Consider the following 22,592-nt stretch of genomic DNA (forward strand, 5'->3'; position numbering starts at 1 on the left):
CACTAGAGCATCGTCCGAAACTGCTGAGAGGAATATTTATTTTTGTTGGACTCTTGTACGCTGAGTATATTATCTTTCTGTTTCTGTGGAAATAAAAGCACTTGGCAGATGGTGTGTATATCGCTGCCAAGTTGGAGATAAAGACCTGGGTGTGTGCCAAGTGCTTCCTTAACCCTCGGCTGGCTGTGTTTGTGTGTGTGTGTGGACGGGGACAGATCAGTCACCCATTCTTCTTCTGTCTTGGATCGTCTTTTTCCAACCCCTGGTTCTCTTGTCGGTTACCAAAACGTAGGTTCCCGCCTTTCTCCTTTTCCTTCTCTTTTCCTTCCTCCGTCGTCCTACACTCTCGCTTTTAAAATCTTTTCCCGGTCTTTTCTTTCTTTTGGCTCCTCTCTCTTGGCAATTGTTTTTTTAATAAATCATGGCTCTTCTCTTTAAATCACTGCTAGTTTTGTGCTGGAGCTTCCTTCCTCTTTGCCAAATGTTTAAAAATTACTCACTTTGACAGTTCAAGCCGCTGCACATATGGGAGTTCCTCACAAACGGGAATGGGCACAGTCTGCTAGTAACACTTTCTCTTCCAAGTCTGTTGTGGCTTGTCACGGCCTCGAGTCCGCCATGTCAAAATGACATGACAGGACACATTCGCGCCGAGTTAAAGAGTGTTTCCCTCATTCTAGCAGGTGGTTGCTTTCCACCTCACTGTCCCCCGGGCTTCCCCTCTGATTTGTGTGGCTCTCCAAACTCAACGCGCCTTCGAAGGGTCCCCGGACACGGAAAGATCAGAGTCAAAGGACGGTGCTTGTCCTTTTCCCTCTGCACTGTCCCGACATCGCCACCGGAAGTCCAGTAATTTTCTAAATTGGAAGTTTTCAAGCTTTTTCATGCCATAGAAAAAAAAATTACCAGATTTAAAACTCTGCTGAATTGCTAGCTGATTTCAGAAGCTGAATGCATTCTAAATTTTGTGGGTTTTTTTGAAAAAAGTTTATTTTTATTTCCTATACACAGATTGTAAATGTACATTCTCTTATCCATAATTTATATATATATATATACATATATATATAAATATATATAAATAAATTGTATATACATATATATACAACGAAGGCATAAAAATGAGACATTTTAATTACATTTGGGGTTGCTCTTCTATCCTCTCTTTTCACAACAAACCACCTTCTTCTTTCTTTCCCCTCCCTCCCTCATCTCCTCTTCTACTTTCTTCTTCCTCCTCTCCTGTCCTCTTCCCTACTTCCCCTTCCTCTCCCCCACTCCTCCCCTCTTTTCCCCCTTTCTCACCTTCTCTCCTGCTCTTGTCCCCTATCCTTTCTTCCTCTCCTTTTCCTTTTCTTCCATTCCCCTCTCTCCCTCTCCTCCTCTCTCCTTTCTTTCTCCTTTGTTGTGCAATATTTCCCTTATTTGGTATCCGAGCAACTCCCATTTACTAATAATATATACTTTCTTTTCAGTTTCTTTCCCATTTCACCCAATGTCGAGCCCAGCCATTGCTCGACACACGTACCGGCGGAGAGGAGGCAGAAAGACACATCTTTCACCGTTATACTGCCAGGGGGGAAGACGGGCACAGGGTGTATTAGTGGTGATGGCGGCATGGCGACGTGGTGGTGGGTGTCAGTCGGGTTGCGATTAGAGACTGCAGAAGAGACACAGCGATGGGAGCGGCATGGCGGCCAGAACCAGGAAGTGCATACCGGCAATCAGCTGAGACGCGCTGATTACAGGCAGGTCATGGGCACGGCTGGCGCGAACTATTTAAACGGCGCTGGGAGGCGTTAGCTCTCAGCGCCGACTTTGTGTGCTGTCCTTGGTTTGTTCTGCCGCTTGTTTGTCATGGATTAAACTTGGTAACGCCGCAACTTGACTGTGTTTGGTGGTTCAGTAATTTCCAGTGCGAACGAGGGAGATAGCCGAGAGAAAGTCGGCGCTCATCCTACATACCCTATTATAGTGAGCTAGGCGGACGGAAACCGGACCATGGCTGAACGGACTTTGCCTGCGACGCCGGATGTCTCAGAAGGTGTGGAGGGGGAAGAGGTGGTGGAGGAAGAGGTGACACTGAAAGAGGAGGAAAGCAGGTTTGTGCGGCCGAAGGAGAAGCTGCAGAGCACAGACCCCCTTGTGGAGAGCTGGGAGGAAGCGGAGAAAGGGGTCATACAATCCACTTCTGCTTCGGGACATTGGTGGCACAGCTCTGCCTTAATGGGCCCTGGGGAGTCACGTGAAAGAACCCCCACCCCAGTATCTGATGCACCCTTCCAGGGTTGGAGAGAGCGCCGGTGGATGGAGGAAGACGAACAGGACTGGAGTTATTCTACAGGCCCTGGTGCTGCTACCATGGAGGTGCTTAAGGAGCGGTTTGGTGAAGCTAGTTTTAGGGACGCGCCTTCATGGCAACCATGGGCGACAGGCCTGGACCCATTGAATATGTGGCGAGGGGGAGGAGGTGGTTCAGGTACCGAGTCTCGGTTCCGCTTGACTAGCCCCAAACTAAGAAGAGAACAGGAGCCTCGAAAGAGCAGGGGTACAGAGCAACATCACGGAGCAGCCCCAATGCAAACCACGGGGAATGGTGGGTACAGGCCTGGGGCAGGTTCTGGTGTCGGATATGAGACACTCACCACCAGACCTCCGACTGGGAGAAAGCAACCAGAGCCTCACTCGGGTACCACAAGTGGGGCTGTGTCAGACTTCGATGCTATCTCAAAATAAATGAATTTCCAAACTGCCAATCTTTAAGGAAATCTTCTCTTTATTCGAGTACAGCAACCGGATCATGACTCGATGCGGACAAGACTGACCTTTTGCCCCCCAATCCCTCCCTTTCCGATCCCCAATTCTCTGCTTCTCATTGGCTATCTTCCAAGTCACACTCCTGACTTCTTGTCTCGTCATTTCACAGGAATGTTCCCCCCCTCTTCATTTCCACGGAGACCGAGCTTCAAAGGGATTTAGCAGGCAAAAGTTCAGAGCTTATCTCCCTTTTCTATGTCAGCGCTGAGACGCTGACAGGCTGATAATGCGAGGACACAGGAGACAGTTCCTGTCTGGCATGTTGGAATGTGGCCCCAACAACCACCTTTTTGGGGCCACCGCCCATACAGGCCTCTTTCGATGGGAGCCCAGACAGGGTAGCATTAGTTTTGAGTCAGGTGATCAGTCATTTTGACTTGTATGGACAGTTCTACCCATCCCAGTGGGCAATGGTTGTAGCCGTCACAACAGTGTTAACCGGGGAGGCGGCAGACTGGGTGGCAGACTTGTACAGTGAGCATGCTAGAGAGCTAACGAATGTAGGCATGTTCCTAGAGGGGTTGAGGGGACTGTTTGAGGACGAGTCCAGAGCGCAAGCCGAGGAAGGGGAGATTGTAGCCCTTAAACAATGTGGTCGGTTGGCCAAGGAGTATGTCAAAGAGTTCTGGAAGCTCGCCAGCCGCCTACAGGCCTGGCCGGAACGCCTGCTTGTCCACCAATTCCATATGGGGTTGGATCGGGAATTAAAACAAGCGTGTGTTTATAGAGGATTGCCCCCTCGCCTTACAGAGTGGTTCAAGGCAGCCGTGGAGTTAGATGTTGGGTTACAAGAGTTTCGGGGCCGAAGTGACAACAGAATGACTTACCAACGACGAACAGTGGACAGACCCCCACCGAGACGAGATGTAGCCCTACCTGGTCCCACGGGGTGGGGACCCGACCCAGAGGCCGCTTTTCCGTTGCTTCCGCTGTAACCAAGTGGGTCATAGGGTGGCTGAATGCCCTTTACCGCCACCAAAATTGCCGTCAGGGCCACAAACCCCGGTTACAGGTGAGAGAGCTCGGGGTTGACCCAGGACAACCTCTGAACGTACACAGTTGGCAACACACACTGTGCCTCTCAAACCTGCTATTCCGGGAAAGGATGGTGGAAGCCCGGCTGAGGAGAGCGGAGGACGATTACCAATGGGTCCCGAGGAGAGCGATGAGGACGACCCGAATGACCCAATGGTGAGCAATCCTGTACGCCCATTCGTGATCCCAGTGGTCATCCGAAATACGCGTTCAGGGGTGGGAGATGAGCAGAGTGCTTTAATCGACTCAGGGTGCACACGATGTTTAATCGGTCGGTGGTGGACAACCTGGCCATATGGGTTAGAACACTGTGAACACCCATCAGATTTGAGCAAATGGATGGTTCCATATTGGGAGGGGTGCCGGCTACACACATCACGGAACTTGTCAGGTTGGAGATAGGGGAGCATTGGGAGTATATACGGTTCCTAGTGGTGGATACCATGATCGAGCCTCTTATTCTAGGTCTCACCTGGTTGGATAAATGGCAGCCGACTATATGGTGGGAGGAGGGCTTCAGGAAACTCAGGCTACCCCTCAGCCCCGAGCCGCCTAAGGAACAGGTGAAGGCAGAACAGGAAACTACAGGACCCGGAATGGGAGGGGGTTTCCTAGATATATACAAAGACCTACTAGAGGTATGTAGTGAAGAATGTGAGATTCTACCGCCGCACCGAGCAACCTCGGTGTTAACGAGCATTTGAGACTTTAAAGAGAACGTTTGCCTTTGAGCCAGTGTTGAAACACCCCGATCCAACATTGCCCTTTGTGGTACAAACAGACGCAAGCGATGTTGCTGTAGGGGCTGTCTTACTCCAGAGAAACACACAAGGGGGGTTGCAGCCCTGCGCATACACGTCAAAGAAATTTACGGCCACGGAGAGGGGTTGGCCAATATGGGAAAAAGAGGCTTTCGCTATACAGTGGGCTCTCTTAACATGGAGGCATTTACTTGAGGGATCAGAGGTCCCCTTTGAGGTGTGGACGGACCACAAGGACTTAGAGGCCCTGCAAACCCCCAGAAAGCTGTCTCCAAAGCTGGTGAGGTGGGCACAGTACTTCCAAAGGTTCATGTTCAACCTCCAGTATATACCCTCTGGGAAAAATTTTCTGGCGGATGCTCTCTTGCGTATGCCACAGTACAAAAGCAAAAGAGATGAGGTGGTACAGGCCATGATACCATCGCGTCAGGCGATGGCTCGAATCACAAAGGAGGGAACAGGAATCCCCTGGTATACCATGGTAAAACAGGCTTTAGCAACGGACAAATGGATAAAGGAAAATAGAGACATAATAACATCAAGAGATGGTCTTGCCTGGAGAGGGGATAAGCTCTATATACCCAAGGATGTTCGGGCCGCAGTGCTACGTAAATGTCACAATGTGAAACCTGCCGGTCATTTCGGGTTTTTAAAAACCTTGCACCTAGCAAGGTGACAATCTTGGTGGCCTTGTATGCGCAAAGACATCAAGGACTATACAAAGAAATGTATAGTGTGCGCAACCTGCAAGCCACGACCCGGAAAACCCCTTGGTCTATTACAGTCTGTAGCCAGCCCCGGAAGGACCATGGGATGAAATCACCATGGATTTCATAGTAGACCTTCCGGAGAGCAATGGACAAACAGTTATATGGACTGTCATAGATCTTTTTTCAAAGCAAGCACACTTTGTTCCATGTAAAGGGCTCCCTTCAGCACGGCACCTTGCGATAATGTTCATCCAACACGTTTACCGGTTACATGGGGCCCCGCATAGGATCATTTCGGACCAGGGGGTACAATTTACTGCCTGGTTCTGGAGGAATTTTGTAGCCCTGATAGGATCATCTCAGGGTTTGAGTTCTGCATTCCATCCGTGCACTAACGGGGCAGTCGAAAGGGCTAACGCGATAGTAGAACGGTACTTACGGAGTTATGTATCCTATCAGCAAACTGATTGGTCTGCTTTACTGCCATTTGCTGAAGCCGCATACAACAACACTGCACATAGGAGTACCGGTCTCACCCCTTTTTTCATAGTAACCGGAAAGGAATTCCCTGCAATACCGGAATTAGAAACACATGCCTTGGATGCGGTATCTACAACAGAATGGGCTACTAAGATCCGAACAGTTCGGCCACACGTTAAACAGGCACTGAAAAATGCCGCAGAGGAATACAAAGTACAAGCAGATAAGAGGAGAGCAGAGACCAAGCCTTTTCATGTAGGGGACAGGGTGTTTCTGTCCACCAAATATATTAAACTGCGAATCCCATGTAAGAAGCTCGGGCCAAAATACCTCGGTCCGTTTACCATCACAAAAGTAATCAACCCTGTGACTGTTATGTTGAAACTTCCCCCCCTTGTTAGGAAAGATACATCCAGTCTTTCACAGTAGTTTGCTCAAACCAGTAGAGCAGATAACCCCTGCAGAGTGCCCAGGACCCGTTACCGGAAATGAATATGAACTAGAGGACATATTAGACTCCAAAGTGACTAGATGGAAACTGAAATACCTAGTTAAATGGAAGGGGTATCCATACGAGGAGGCATCATGGGTGGACAGCTGTGATATCAAAGCCCCTCGTCTGTTAAGGCGGTTCCACAAGAACTACCCGCATAAACCGAGAGACTCTCCATAAGACCTATCACTAATTGTTTCCTCTTCCTTGCAGGTGGGCACCTGGTGGGGGGGCGCCTGTCGAGCCCAGCCGCCACTTGACACGTACCAGCGGAGAGGAGGCAGACACATCTTTCACCGTTATACTGCCAGGGGGGAAGATGGGCATGGGATGTATTAGTGGTGATGGCGGCATGGCGACGTGGTGGTGGGTGTCGGTCGGGTTGCAATTAGAGACTGCAGAAGAGACACAGCGATGGGAGCGGCATGGCGGCCAGAACCAGGAAGTGCATACCGGCAATCAGCTGAGACGCGCTGATTACAGGCGGGCCATGGGCGCGGCCGGCGGGAACTATTTAAACAGCGCTGGGAGGCGTTAGCTCTCAGAGCCGACTTTGTGTGCTGTCCTCAGTTCTGCTGCTCGTTTGTCATGGATTAAACTTGGTAATGCCGCAACTTGACTGTGTTTGGTGGTTCAGTAATTTCCAGTGCAAATAAGGGAGACAGCCGAGATCCAATCTATCATTTCATAATTGTACATTTATATTTATAATCTTCTTTCTTCCCACCCACCCCCATCCCCCTTTTCCATTTACTCTGGTGTCATCTGAGCTTCTATTTCTTTTTTGTCTTATCCCTCATTTAACTTCCTGTTTTCTATATCATTTATCAACTTTTATTCATATTTCTTTTCTATCCATACATAAAATCCATACATAGAATCTTTCCATACATAGAATCTTTCCCATGTCTTGAAATACACCGATTCCTCTTTATCTTTTATTCTTAGCGTTAATCTGTTCATTTTTGCACAGTCTAAAATCTTTTTTATTACTTCACCTTCTGACGGAATTTTCTCTGTCTTCCAATTTTGTGCAAATACAATTCTTGCTGCTGTTATTATGTGTATAATTAAGTACACTTCTTCTTTGCTATATCTTTCTGGCAAAATATCCAATAGAAAAATCTCTGGTTTTAATTCTATAGGTTTATGTAACATTTCCTCTAACCATGTCTGTATTCTAGACCAATAGTTTTTTGCTTCCGTACATGACCACCACATATGATAATATGATCCCAGCAAATGCAAACATTTCCAGCATTTAGCTGATTTATCTTTAAACATTTTTGCTAGTCTTTCTGGTGGCATATGCCATCTATAAAACATTTTATATAAATTTTCTTTATATGCAGTTGCCATAGTCAATTTATAATTCCTTTCCCATAGTTGTTGCCATTTCTCTAATTCTATTGCATATCCAAAGTTTTTCACCCATGTTATCATTGTCTCTTTTACTTCTTCATCTTCCAATCTGATCTGCAGTAGATAATTATACAACCTTTTAATCATTTTTCATCCTTTCCAGTCATTATGTAATCCAACTCTGATTCCCCCAAATTAAAACCATATTGTTTCAAATCTTTTATCATATCTTGATTGTATCTGCACTTGTGTATACCAATCAATCTCAATCCCTTGTTTTTCTAAATCTTGTTCCTGTTTTAGTTCTCTCTTCTCTGTTAAAATGTCCTTATATCTAACAATACTGTCCATGTTGATCATATTTGGATACGTCAACGCTTCTATTGTTGAAAGCCACATTGGTATTTCCATATAATGTTTCTCTTTCACTCTCTCCCATACTGTTAACAAGCCGTTTCTTACACAGTGTCTCTGGAAGTATCCATGTATCCTATTTTTCCCATACCATAAGAAAGCATGCCAACCTAGTTGCAAATCATGTCCTTCCAAAGTCAATAGTCTTGTATTTCTCAGTAGAATCCATTCTTTAACCCAAGTTAACATTGCCACTTGGTGATAAAGTTCCCAATTTGGTAGACCAAAACCTCCTCTAGTCCTAGCGTCTTGAAGCAGTTTAATATTAATTCTTGCTTCCTTTCCTTGCCATATATATTTCCATATCATTTTGTTCAAACTCTCAAAATATTTTTTCTCCAGCTTTATCGGAATTGTTTGAAAAAAGAACAAAATTCTTGGTAGTACATTCATTTTGATTAGTGCTATTCTTCCCATTAACGATAGTTGTAGATTTTTCCAAGTCTCTTTCAATTTGATTTCTCAGTTTATAGTAGTTATCTTCCTTCACTGTAATACATCTTGAGGTTAATTGGATAATAATAATAAATAATAATAATAATTTTATTTATATACCGCCCATTCTCCCGAAGGACCCAGGGCGGTGTACAGCCAGAATTAAAACACAAATATACAAATATACAATATCTAGTTAAAATTAATTAAAATCATTAAATAGTTTTGGCCAAATTTTAAAACCCAAAATTAAAACCCAATTTAAAATCAATCAATTTGACAGCCCCGCCTGTCGGAACAGTAGGGTCTTGAGGGCACAGCGAAAAACCCGGAGGTCAGAAATGTTACGAATATCCGGGGGCAATTCATTCCAGAGGGCAGGAGCTCCCACAGAGAAGGCTCTCCTCCTGGGTGTCGCCAGCCGACATAACTTGGCTGACGGCACCCTGAGGAGTCCCTCTCTGTGGGAGTGAACTGGTCGGTGGGAGGCTGTTGGTGGCGGAAGGCGGTCCCGTAGATATCCTGGTCCTGGATGCCCAAGTATTTCACTTTCTTTACTATTTGAATATCTAACTTCTCCGTTAATTGCATTTTTTGTTTTTCTCTCATATTTTTAACTATAATTTTTGTTTTATCTTTATTTTCAATCCAGCTACTTCTCCCTACTCCTCTATTTGCTTCATTAGCTTTGGGCCCATTTCTATTGGTTCCTCCATAATAAATACTAAATCATTTGCAAATGCTTGTAGCTTGTAGCTTGTATTCTCTTTTAATTTTCATTCCTTTTATTTCTTTATCTTGCCTTATTTTTCTGTTTAAAATTTCTAGCGTCAAAATAAATAACAATGGAGATAACAGACATCCTTGTCTAGCTCCTTTTCTAATATCTACTTTCTCTGTCATTTCACCATTTACCATTTTCACCTTTGCCGATTGGTCTTTATATATAGTCTTAACCATATTAATGAATCTGTCAGGGCATTTATTAATCCCATGTTTGGTTCTGGGACTAATGACCCTGGTTTAATTAGAGGAGATGAATCGAGGCTCCTCCTTGTTTGCAATATTCCGAAAAAGAAACGCGAAGGAAAGTTTCTAATAAAACTCATTTATTTGTTATAAAGAAAATAAAACACCTCACTAACTAAGAAAAGTTAATTGCTACATTTTTGAAAGTAATTCTTGCCGGCTATCTCAGCCGGACCTTGCTGGAAAGAGAACAAAGGAAAGAGAGGTGAAGTGAAGGAATGTGGGTGGATACGGAAACACGTAGCTTACTGATAAGAAGTTGGCAAGCTACGGAGAGTCTGACAGTCCAGAAATGATGAGCTCAGCTGGTAAATAAAATAACGCAGTGACAGAATCTACCACCAAAGTCCATCTTTTGTAATTGTATACCGTGTTTCCCTGAAAATAAGACATGTCCCGATAATAAGCCCAATTGGGCTTTTGAGCGCACATGCTATAATAAGCCGCCCCGCGGAAAATAACCCCCCCCCCAAAAAAAACTAGGGCTGGCAAGAGTTTGTTTGCGGCAGCTCTTTGTGGCCGCCACTAAGAGAAGGGGTGCACAAGCTATGGTTTACGGGAGTGGCCTCCGCGAGGCCATCCCGGGTTGATGGCAGGTGCGTGTGGGGCATGTTCCCCCACCGTTCGCAATATGTCTTGCTGGTCGATGACCGTAATAAAGTTTTATTTTATTCTATTCTATTCCCACCTTTTGCCCCCCCCCCCCCCGGTCTCGCCTCCTCACCTCATGCTGTTTGCACGGGAAGCAAATTAAAAGCTGCCACGATTGCTGGAGGCAGCGGCCTGAGCGGCACCGGCAAAACAGTTGGTAGGCACTCCGGCACCAGTCCCCCTGCAGCCAGGCCGATGTTTAGGGGCCTCCTGCACCTGAAAAATAAGACACCCCCCCCCGATAATTTTGGGGGTCAAAAGAAAATAAGACCCTGTCTTATTTTCAGGGAAACACGGTAGTCATAAATTGCCGAGCGGAGCTTCACCCAGGCATCCAGGGGGATATTACCGACGCTCCGACTTCCCCAGACAGGTGGGGCTCGCCATCACTGGGGGTCAGCTGGGGAAGTCGGAGCGTCGGTAATATCCCCCTGGATGCCTGGGTGAAGCTCCGCTCAGCAACCAGCTGGGTCCAGCATTCAGCAGCATGCAGCCTTGACTAGATCGGCACAGCTTTCCGTCAATGTTGTCGGCACTCCCGTAGCGTCATCAGTCAGCGCCAGCAACTCAGATTTGGGAAGATTCAGATTCAACTCAGATCTCGTTGAGGCTGCATGCCGCTCAGTGCTGGACCCAGCTGGTTGCTGTGCAGAGCTTTCCCCAGTCCCAGCTGGGGCTCGCCATCGCTGGGGGTCTGGGGAAGTCGGAGCGTGGGTAATACCCACCTGGATGCCTGGGACGGTGGGGGAAGCTCCGCACAGTAACCAGCTGGGTCCAGCATTGAGCGGCATGCAGCCTTGACGAGATCGGCACAGCTTCCTGTCAATGTTGTCGGCGCTCTCGTAGCGTCATCAGTCAGCGCCAGCAACTCAGATTCATGAAGCTGTGCCGATCTCGTCAAGGCTGCATGGGTGACAGGAAAAAAACCTGGTACAAAATAGCCCTCTTGCCACTACACGTAGCGTAGCCCATTACCTTGACAAGCAGATGTGCAGCCTGGCTCATAGGTATCTCTACAGTACAGCAACAGTACATACAGTACAGCAACAGTACATACAGTACAGTATACAAATAGCTAACAGTCAAGACCCCATCATGGCTCCACCAGCAAGAAGAAAGAAATATGAAGCCAGTTTTAAACTTAAAGTTGTAAACTTTGCCATGGAACATAATAACTGTGCTGCTGCAAGACAATATGGAGTAACAGAAAAGATGGTTTGGGACTGGAAAGCAAATGTAAAAGCATTAAAGAGTATGCCAAGGGGTAAGTGTGCATTAAGAAGAGGCACCCCACATTGGCCAGAACTCGAAAAACATGTAGCAGACATGGTGAATGAGCATCGCCAAAACGGTTATGTAGTGACACGAAATAAAATACGTGTCTTGTCCGTCTGTCAGACTTCGATGCTATCTCAAAATAAATGAATTTCCAAACTGCCAATCTTTAAGGAAATCTTTTTATTCGAGTACAGCAACCGGATCATGACTCGTGCGGACAAGACTGACCTTTTGCCCCCCAATCCCTCCCTTTCCGATCCCCAATTCTCTGCTTCTCATTGGCTATCTTCCAAGTCACTCTCCTGACTTCTTGTCTCGTCATTTCACAGGAATGTTCCCCCCCCCTTCATTTCCACAGAGACCGAGCTTCAAAGGGATTTAGCAGGCAAAAGTCCAGGGCTTATCTCCCTTTCTATGTTAGCGCTGAGGCGCTGACAATACGTTTGTTTGCACTTCAGTGGGCCAAATCTAACCCAGATCACAACAACAGATTTAAGGCCACTGTATCCTGGTGTACTAGATTCTTGGAAAGGCATAATTTGGTACTGAGGCAAAAGATAAAAATTGCACAAAAATTACCTGCAGATCTTGATGCCAAAGTAAATAGTTTCCATCGATACGTAATACAACAGCGCAATAAACATGGCTATGCGTTAAGTAGTATCGGAAATATGGATGAAACTCCAATGAATTTTGATATGATTGGAAATAAAACTGTCCATCCAAAAGGTGAAAAAACAATTTTAATTAAAACAACAGGACATGAGAAGTCCAGTTTTACAGTGGTACTAGCACGCACAGCTGATGGCTCCAAACTGAGACCAATGATTATTTTTAAAAGAAAAACAATGCTGAAACTCAAGTTCCCTGTTGGTTGTTTTGTACATGTGAATGAAAAAGGCTGGATGGATGAAGAAGGGGTAAAGCTATGGCTTGATAATGTATGGAGCAGGAGACCAGGTGGACTTATTCAAAAATGTAGTCTACTGGTGTGGGATATGTTCAGGGCTCATTTAACTCCCAGCACCAAGCAAAGGCTTGCAAGAATAAACACAGATGCGGCAGTTATTCCTGCAGGATTGACATCGTTGGTACAGCCACTGGATGTGTGCCTAAACAAGCCATTTAAAGTTCGCATTCGAGAACAGTGGAATGAGTGGATGGTTAGCGGTGAAAAGTCATTCACAAAAGGAGGAAACATGCGTGCTCCACAGTTGGATGTTTTGTGCAAGTTTGTCATAAAAGCCTGGAATGATATTGATGCAGAAACAGTAATCAAGTCTTTCAAGAAGTGTGGCATATCAAATTCATTAGATGGTATGGAGGACGACTACTTGTGGCAAGATGAAGAGGAAGCCGAAGCTGAGACCACACCATCTGATACGGAATTAGATCCATATGATGACTGCCTTACAAATGTATCACAAGATGTCATTGATGTACTTATGATATCAGATGACGAACAGGAGGATTTTGAAGGCTTTTAAAGGGAAACTGTCACGCCAGCAAAACCTGTAAAAATAGCTTGCAGTTATGATGGGCGTTGCTGACTCGCCAGGGACTTGCCCGGCACTGGCTCTCTATTGTTTGTTATCTTCCTCCTATCATCATCAGTTCCAGTTTGGTTGACAGCTTAGAAAACAAACAGCATGGCAGCTCCCATGGGTTTATTGTCTTATCCTTCCTTTCAGCTTTAGAGTGAATTAGGAAAAGTTTAATCCAATTGCACTGTTTTATGTTTACATGTTTGATGACAAACAGCCTTATGTTTATAAGTGACAGTTTTCCTGCTAAGTACCTGCATGTCATAAGCATTTGAATTAAAATTACCATATTGAAATCAAATCTGATGTTTTTTAATTTTTATTTGGTGTGCGTTGGAAGAGGAGTAGTCTTATACGGCGAGTATAGCCCAAACCCTATATCTTAACAGGAAAAGTAGGGGGTCGTCTTATACGCCCAGTCGTCTTATATGCCGGAAAATACGGTACTTGTTTTGTCGATCTAGTCGTTCTTATCTCCCTTTGTTCTTTAACTTCTTTCGCTCTTGCTCCTTATCGCTCTTTCTTCTTGTTCTTTAGTCATCTCCCTTGGCTGCTCTTTCTTCTCCTCCTGTCATCCATCTCCTTTTTCATCTTTCAGTCTTTCTTCCTCTTGAGAACCTACTGTATGTGTTGTTCATAAAATAGCTCCGCTTTTTCTATTGAATCTAATCTATATCTTTGCTCTTGCCAACTCACCAATATTCCTTCTGGAATCAACCATCTAAAATTCCTCTTTTTATCAAACATTTCGTGAGGAATTGATATTCTTTTCTCAGGTCTCACTCTTCTTGGAATTTGTTTCAGTGCCACTACTTCTCTCCCTTTGTGCTTTATCGTCGTGTTTCTCATCAATTGCAATATCTCTTTTCTCAATGTTTTCTTGGTGAATCTGACGTGAATTTCTCTAGGCAAATTATTTCTCATCGCATATCTTGTGTGCGCTCTATATATTTCGGCAATCCCATTTAATATCCTTTCCTTTCTTCCATTGCTTCTGCTAATATCTCTGCAATTTTCTCTGCTAGATTTTCTCCCTTTTCTTCTTCGATATTTTGGAATCTTAAATAATAATCAGCTTTATCCATTTCCAGGGTTATAATTGTTTTTTCCTGATTTTTATCAGTAATTGTAAGTCTATAGTCCATCTCTTCAACTTTTTTCTCCGTTGCTTCTGCTTTTTCTTCCATTTGTTGCAATCGTCGTTCATTTTTCCCTATCATTTCTTTAGCTTCTTTCAATTCTCCTTCCATTTTTTCCATTCTCCCATCTACCTTGTCTAATCTTGTCTTAAGATCTTGATATATAGTCTGTAGCATATTTTTTAATTCTGTGTTGATTTTCTCTTGCTGTGATGCATTTTCTGTTGTCTTTTGCCCTGTGGCACCCGATACTGTTGATATTGATAGTGATGATAAATGTTGTGTTGTTTTCATCTTGTCTCTTCAAATCACACCACCCAATTTATAATCCAGATAATCCAATTCTTAGGTTCCAGCTGTTCCTTTATTTAAATTCCAAATTCAAATTCCAGATCTGCTCCCAAATCAATCAGATTCTTCAGGTTCTTGATACCCTAATCCACATAGGTTTAATCCATATAAAAAGTAAAGGTAGAAAGGCTATGAAAAACCATCTAAAAAGCCAAAAACGAAAAAATAAAGAGAGAAAAGGAGAAGCCAAGTCAGAACAAAAATAAAAAATCCACCAATAAAAAATTCCAAAACCAAGATATTCACTCAAAATGTCCAACCAAACAATAGAAAAATAGAAAAAGTATAAAATATAGTCTCGCCAAAAAAATTGAAAAGAAAATGGAAAAGGCAAAAACCCTGCCAATCACAAAAAAAATTAAATCCAGGAAGCAAAGACCTCTACAAAAAAGAAAAGAAAAGAGGTAAACAACAAAAAAAATAGAAAAAAAGGGCAAATCGGAGAAGAAAAAATAATATTCCAAATATTCCAAATAACACTACTGCAAAGTCTTCCAAAATTTATAAATCCAGCAGGCAAGAGGGGGAAAAAAAAGAAAACAGACAGCCCAGCATTTCCCTCTTCTATTACAAAATCACAAGACCACTTCTTATCAAAAACTTCTTGCCAGTTTCCAAAACATTTTCCAAGGTCATTCCACTCTCATCGTCTCCTTTATTCAATACATCTATTTAGTTTTCTCTGTCACCACTAGATGGCACTGCAATCCACTTAAAATAGTCTTTAAAATCTTAAAAATATCCATTTACTTTCCTTCTTTCCGTTTTGGACTCCCAGTCACAAAACTCAAATTTTCAAAGTACAGTTCATTCACCTCTTTGTCCAATCTGCTTTCAATTCATTTAATTTAGTTTTTCAGCTTTCATTAATCAGTTCTTATTAATGGCTTCTGCTCCTTCGCCACTATTCCGGAAGTGGGGAGGTAGCCTTATTCCGCACCCTCCCCTCTCTCCTCTCAAGTAAAATCGTTTTAAAAGTTCAGGAGTTAAATATATAAAGGAATCTTGTTTCCAAGACCACAGTTTCTCACCCAGATGATCACCTCGTGTTTTTTTCCTTCTCTTCTTGCGTGTGGCCACCCCGGCTTTTGACAGCTCCTAATGGCTGTCTTCCCTTGCCGCTGGGTCGGAGGATAATGCCAGCACTTCAGGGAACATGTGACTCCTGTTTGTACCAGCCTGTGCCTCCGTTCTTCACTGTCCCTACAGGACAGCTATGATCCCTGGGGATCCCCTAAAGCGGCTGAGATATCGGCGTTTTCCCGGAGCCCCGGAATTTGCTGTACCGCCACGGTGCTGGTCACACTCCCTCTCCCTAAATTTTGATGTGTACATACTTAATGACATTTGTGAGTTTAGCTCAAATGCCATGAAAGGAGAATTAGCTACAAACACCATATTTTTTAAAGTTTAGTTAAATCTAGCCCATTGTGAATAGATTATCATTGATATGACATTAGTGGGACAGTAACGTAAAACTTATTCCATTTACCTACATTCCATTGCCAACTGTTGCCTTCTCTTGCAAAGGGTAAAAACAAATAGATTTTAGAAATAGGAGTTGACCCTTCCTGAGCGGCCAAATAAATCCCACTTCCCTCTCATAAAGCCAGGCCCAAGCTCTCAATGTTTTATGCCTGCAAGAGTCCCCGAAGAGGGATCTCCTTCTTACCTCTGGTCCAAAGTGGAAATGTGGGTAGATGCAGAGAATGAGCAGCTGATTACCTGCAGTCCAAGAGTGGAGATGGTCAGGGGCTCCGTCAGGACATGAGGCCTCTGTCAGCGTGTCCTTCCTGGCCAATGCACCAAACTGTCGGGAAAAATCTGATTATGAGCATAGCTACACTTAATAAAAATTGAACAGACAGCACACCACAAAAGTGTCACTTTAGGATTCAGAGGTTTATTAGAATTAGAATTTAAAGCATAGCAAACATAAAGCCTTTACTGTAGGCACTTACATCACATTGCAATGAGGGACAATCAGACAAGCAGTCAAAAGGGATGTCTTGAGGCCAATTGGCAACCTCCCATTATTCAACTTAGTCTTTTATACCTTAAAACCAGAACTCACATGATTTTCGGAATCTGTCCATACTGTCAGAGCAACAGGGGCAGTTTTCCATTCCTTTAACCTCAATGTTACAACATGGTTATTTTTACATGTACTTTAAGCATAGACTTCCTCTTTTCCCACAGCCTCAGCTCCCCTCATTTCGGCATATAGGGAACTACGATGTCCATGTCAGCTACCATTTCATCAGATTCACATGCTGATTACAAATTTTCCTTTATACTTGCATCAGGCAATTTATGTCAATATTGAACCCATCTCAGGTCCCCCAAACTTTACTGTGCTAGAAGGGGGTCCCCATTATTTTCCCCTCACAGAAACTTCCCTGGAAGTAAAAGATATTCACAGTCCGCCCTTGATATATACCTGAATTGGGATCATTGAAGGGTTTTTCAGATAATCCTCGACTTACAATTGTAATGGAGCCTGGCCATTAGAGTCCTAAGTCATGATGGTTGTAAAGTGGGTCACCCATGTGACCGACCCAATTTTACAACCTGTTTTGGTGGTAGTGATTAAGTGAATCTCTATTCCAACCCCTTCTGTTGTAGGTAGAGATTTCAAGTCACCCAAGCTATAAAATGAATTATTGGCAATCTCTCTCGGCTCTGTTTAGGTTCAAGGAATCCGTGCAGAATTCACTGTGGAAGTATATGAAACCCATGCCAGAATAGCTCTGGAGAAGGTAAGACCCAGTATAATCTACTAATAAGATAATGATCCATGGATCCAGGTTTAACTCCATTTTTATCAATTGCTATCTTTCCCCTATTTGACTTATTATTAACATAAATATTAGATAATTGTACACTAAAAGAATGTAGTGGCATGCAAAATGTAATCATTTGAAACATTTTGAAATTGAAACATTTTGAAATTGAAACACCCTGTTTTGAGTTTGAAATGATTTAACCCCACTAACAGTGAATAAATATATTGAAGCAGTCATCTTATGTCATGTGGTACTTCCACACAGTGTAAAGGAGTCATTTCCCTCTTTGTTTCTTAGTTGTGGAAGGAAATCTATTTTCTTGGGCAAATTTTGAACATATGATTTTAATTTTCTGCACAGATTCCAAAGCAGGAAAATGACTAGAGAGATGACTTGGAAGTCCTATTCAACAATTTTGTCTCCCTACAATTTTTTTTAACCATGTACACCTTCCTACCCCCAAAATATTTGGGCAATTTATATTCTTTTAAGGATTGTAGAAAACATTTGATTTTACTTTATGATGAATGTGTTCCTCTTGGGTCAAGGCGGTATAGATATAACCTGTTTCCCTGAAAATAAGACCTAGGATGTTTTATGTGTGCGCATAATATAAGCCCTACTTAAGAGCCTGCGCAGCCGCCTAGCTGCCCATTTCATCTGGTTGCTTGCAGTTCTGTGGCCACATTGGTGGGGAGGGGTTGAGCTGCCTCACACACCTCACATCGGCTTACCTCAGGGCCTCTGCAACCAGGCCATCCAGGCTCCCAATTCCTGCCGCACAGCGGTAGCACCAACAGCCATGTGCAGCAGGAGCCCACGTGACCGCAGGCCCACTTCTGCTTGCTCACAGCCGCAACAGAGCAGGAGGCAGAGTGGTGTGCTGGTGTTGGTGCCATGGCCACAAGGTGAGGCATGTGTCGAGGTGTGGATGGCCTGGCTGCGTGGGCCCTCAGGTAAGCCAGTCTGTGGTGCGTGGAGCAGCTCCACCCCCGCCTCGCCTCATGGTCATGGCACCGGTGTGTTGCTCGATCTCCTCCGTTGTGGGCGTGAGCAAGCAGAAGTGGGCCGGTGGCCATACAGGGTCTTGCTGGATGGGGCTGCTGGAGCCGCCTCTGCAAGGCAAGGCAGGTGTTTGAACATGGGTGGCCTGGCTGCAGGGTCCCCGAGGTAAGCTGGTGCGGGGTGCGTGAGGCAGCAGCAGTAGCACACCACGCGACCTCCTGCGCCCCCCCCCCCCCAGCGAGCAAGCAGAAGAAGTGGCCCTCCTGTACATGGGGAAAAATAAGACATGCCCTGTAGTACAGTGGATTAAAGCACTGTTACTAACATCTGCTGCTTGCAATTACTTCAAGTTCAAATCTCACCAGGCTCAAGGTTGACTCAGCCTTCCATCCTTTCAAAGGTAGGTAAAATGAGGACCCAGATTGTGGGGGCAATAAGCTGACTTTGTATAAATATACAAAAGTATGAAGGCTATTGCTTAACGCATTGTAAGCCGCCCTGAGTCTCCGGAGAAGGGCAGCATATAAATTAAAGCAAAAAAAGAAAAAAAGCCCTAGTGCTTATTTTGGGGCCGAAAAGAAAATTAAGACCCAGTCTTATTTTCGGGGAAACACGGGTAGTGTAATATTAAATAAACTTGACATAAAGATTGCAGCCCCTTCTATACTTGGCAGAGCATAAAAAGTGTAAATTTGTCTTTTTATGTTTTACACATAACTACATGGCAATACAAGAGAATTAATTTCTCTGGCTCAGATTTTGATTGAATTGTTGATTATATACAGGTAGTCCTCGACTTATGACTTCAATTGAGCCCAAAATTTCTCTTGGTAGGTGAGACATTTGTTAAGTGAATTTTGCCCCATTTTTGACCTTTCTTGCCACAGTTGTTAAGTGAACCATTGCAATTGTTAACTTAGTGATAAAGTTGTTAAGTGAATATGGCTTCCCCATGTCAGAAAGTCGCAAAATGTGATCACATTATCCCAGGTCACTGCAACTGTCATAAATATGAGTCAGTTGACAAGCCTCTGAATTTTCATCATGTGACCATGGGGATGCCACAATGGTTGTAACTGTGAAAAACGTTCATACGTCACTTTTTGCAGTGCCGTTGTAACTTTGAACAGTCACTAAATGAATTGTTGTAAATTGAGGACTACCTGTACCATCAGCTCTTAGTTGACCACAGAGTTAGGTTTTCTCCATTGGTGATCCATCCCCAACCTGAGCCTTCAGTTCCTGAAGTGGTGTATCTATCACTGCTATCTCTGAGTCCTTGCTGCTGATCATCCTCCTTTTTCTTTATACCTTTCCTAGTATAACAGACTTTTCCAGAAAGTTCAGACTTGCTCAATTTGCTATTGTACCCTAGCAAAGGTTCTGGTGTGTTACACCTTAAATATTTCCCATAATGATGATTTATCTTTTCCAGGGTGATCATGAGGAGTTCAACCAGTGCCAGACACAGTTGAAGTCTCTTTATGCAGAGAATCTTCCAGGAAATGTTGGAGAATTCACTGCTTACCGTATTCTTTATTACATTTTTACCAAGAACTCTGGAGGTGCGTGGTGGGGCTGTGGGGAGATAGACTTTTGAGGCTAGTCTTTGAATTTACTTCAACATCTGGGAATCCTTCCTGTTGTGGAGAATTTCTGACAAACATTCTTAATAAACCTTTTGGCCATGTTGTGATCTTTGCCTGTTTAATCCAAGCAGTTGTACAGATGCTCCTAGACTCTGTATCTCTTAAAACAATTTTTCCCATAATAGCTGGTGTCAGTCATTTTAGGAGACTTTAAAATTCTAGAGAAGCTTTTGGTGAAGATAATTTTAAAGAAAAGTGGATTTAATAGAGCAGGCCAAACGCAATCAGGTGTACATCTTAGAGCAAAGAAGAGTAAATATTTTAGCCTAAGTCAGTTCATGGTGAAAGTACTGGTGATCCTTGAGTTACAACCCCAATTGAAACTGGAATATTTGTTCTTAATAAAAAGTTTTTTTATTTTTCAATTACAAAGATAAACATTCCATCTTTCCTTATGTAGTGTATCGTCTGGGTACAAACATCTCTGTGCTACTTCTTTCACCATTTACAACATCATTCACATTCACATTATTTTTCTAGACTTAAATGTTATAATATATTAAACAATTAAATGTAAAGCTCCATTTTCTTAATATCTTCTAGTGATAATACCATATTAACATTAAACATTATTCTCATCATACATGTACTAACAATTTTCATCTTATTTATCTCTCTATCTTAATGTATTTTCTATTTGTTTAGTATAGTTTAGTTTAGTTTTATTGAATTTCTATACCGCCCTACTCCCGGAGGACTCAGGGCGGTGAACAGCCACGAAATAAAACACATACATATAAAAATTTAAAATCGAATAAAATGAATTAAATAAATTTGGCTGAATTAATACCCATAATTTAAAATACCCATATTTTAAAACACATTAAAATTTAAAATTTGCACTTAAAAGGGAGAAGATTTAGGCGAGGCCAGCTTGATGAAATAAAAGAGTCTTCAGCTTTTGTTCTTTAGCCTTCTTCATTTCCAAACTCTTTTTTTATTCTCCAGCCATTGATAAAATACTTCCCATATCATATAATCAGTTTGTTCTTTCTCCTTAATTGCTAATGTTAATCTGTTCATTTCTGCACATTCTAATATTTTCCTTTTTTAAAAAACAGTTTTTCAGTTTTATTTCTTATACACACAATATAAAATGTACATTTTCTTATACATAATTAATCATACATATACATGTTTTCCTTAAAGAAAGCATTAAAATAAGGCATTTTAATTACATTTGGAGTTGCTCTTCTACCCTTTCTTCCCTCATTTCGCAACAACCCTTCTTCTTCTTCTCCTCTTTCCCTTCCCTCCCTCCTCTCCTACTTTCTCTTCCCTCCTCTCCTACCTCATCCTACTTCCCCTTCCTTTCCCCCACTCCTCTCTTCTTTTCCCCCTACTCACCTTCTCTCCTACTCCTATCCCCTACCCTTCCTTCCTCTCCTTTTCCCTTTCTTCCATTCCCTCCCTCTCCTCTTCCTACCCTCTACTCCTCTCTCCTTTCTATCTTCTTTGCTGTGGAATATTCTCCCTGTTTGGTATCCAAACAACTCCTGTATTCTAATAGTATATTCTTTCTTTCAATTTCTTTTCAGATTTATTCTATCAGTATTATCATCATAATTGTACACTTATTCTTATTTATTTTTATTTATTTTTTATTGAAAAGTTTTACAAAAAAAAATATACAAAAATTTTCTTCCCCCCATGTTCCCCCCACCCTTTCCCCCCTCATCCCCCCCTCCCCCCCAGACTTCCCAGAGCAAAATACAAGGTATTTCATTTAATCAGTCATAAACTAGATTAATCTACTTATCTTCAAAGTACTAACTCCCCCCTGAAACCTTAACTCCACTATAGATAACCTAATACTTCTAATACTAACATTCATTCATAAGCTATTTGATATTTTCTTGTCTGATACTTATTTTGAATATAATCAATCCATCTTCTCCATTCCGATACGTATCTTTCTTGCGTGTGGTCCTTCAAGTACGCTGAGATTTTCGCCATTTCTGCTAGGTTTGTTACTTTCAATATCCACTCTTCAATAGTAGGCAAAGAGTCCTTCTTCCAATATTGAGCTACCAACAGCCTAGCTGCTGATATTAAGTTCAAAATCAGTTTAGTCTCTGATACTGTACAGTCCGTAGTTATACCCAATAGAAACAATTGAGGAGTAAATTTCAACCTTCTTTTCAAAATGTTCTGCATCACCCACCAAATTTTTATCCAAAATGCCTTAATTTTCTTACAGGTCCACCATATATGATAATAGGTTGCATCATTACATTCACATCTCCAACATTTAGCTTGCAAATTCGAGTACATACATGATAATTTTTTAGGATCTAAGTGCCATCTATAAAACATTTTATAAAAATGCTCTCTCAAATTTTGTGCTTGCGTAAATTTAACATTTCTGACCCAAATCTTTTCCCACGTTTCCATCATCACTGGTTCCTGAAAGTTTTGTGCCCATTTTATCATACAATCCTTAACCAATTCCGTTTCTGAATCTATTTCCAATAAAACATTATACAACCTTTTAATATGCATCTGACTTTGATCTCTAATCTGTTTCACCAGATTTTCCTCATTTTGCATAACACCAACTTTTTGATCCTCCCTCCATCTAGCTTAAAGCTGACCATACTGAAACCAAGTATAAATTATCCCTTCTTCTTTTACTTCATCTAGGGATTTCAGT

The 22,592-nt window shown here is 42.8% G+C and overlaps 1 protein-coding gene across 2 annotated transcripts in view; it reads left to right on the plus strand.

Annotated features, from left to right (window-relative positions):
- The window catches only part of LENG8 (leukocyte receptor cluster member 8), a 113,032-nt gene that overhangs the window by 69,714 nt on the left and 20,726 nt on the right, over nucleotides 1-22,592 (plus strand). Inside the window, exons 12-13 of one of the 2 annotated variants that reach the window (XM_070944409.1) lie at nucleotides 17,190-17,258; nucleotides 19,726-19,855. In XM_070944409.1, coding sequence (XP_070800510.1) covers nucleotides 17,190-17,258; nucleotides 19,726-19,855 — 199 coding nt within the window. Of the gene's footprint in view, nucleotides 1-1,475; nucleotides 1,878-17,189; nucleotides 17,259-19,725; nucleotides 19,856-22,592 lie in introns of those variants that run through there. The other variant, XM_070944410.1, reaches the window with a different exon arrangement.

This window comes from Pituophis catenifer, unplaced genomic scaffold (genome assembly GCF_029215685.1).
Source record: "Pituophis catenifer annectens isolate HBS135680 unplaced genomic scaffold, rPitCat1.0.hap2 SCAF_5, whole genome shotgun sequence".
NCBI classification, from domain to species: domain Eukaryota; kingdom Metazoa; phylum Chordata; class Lepidosauria; order Squamata; family Colubridae; genus Pituophis; species Pituophis catenifer.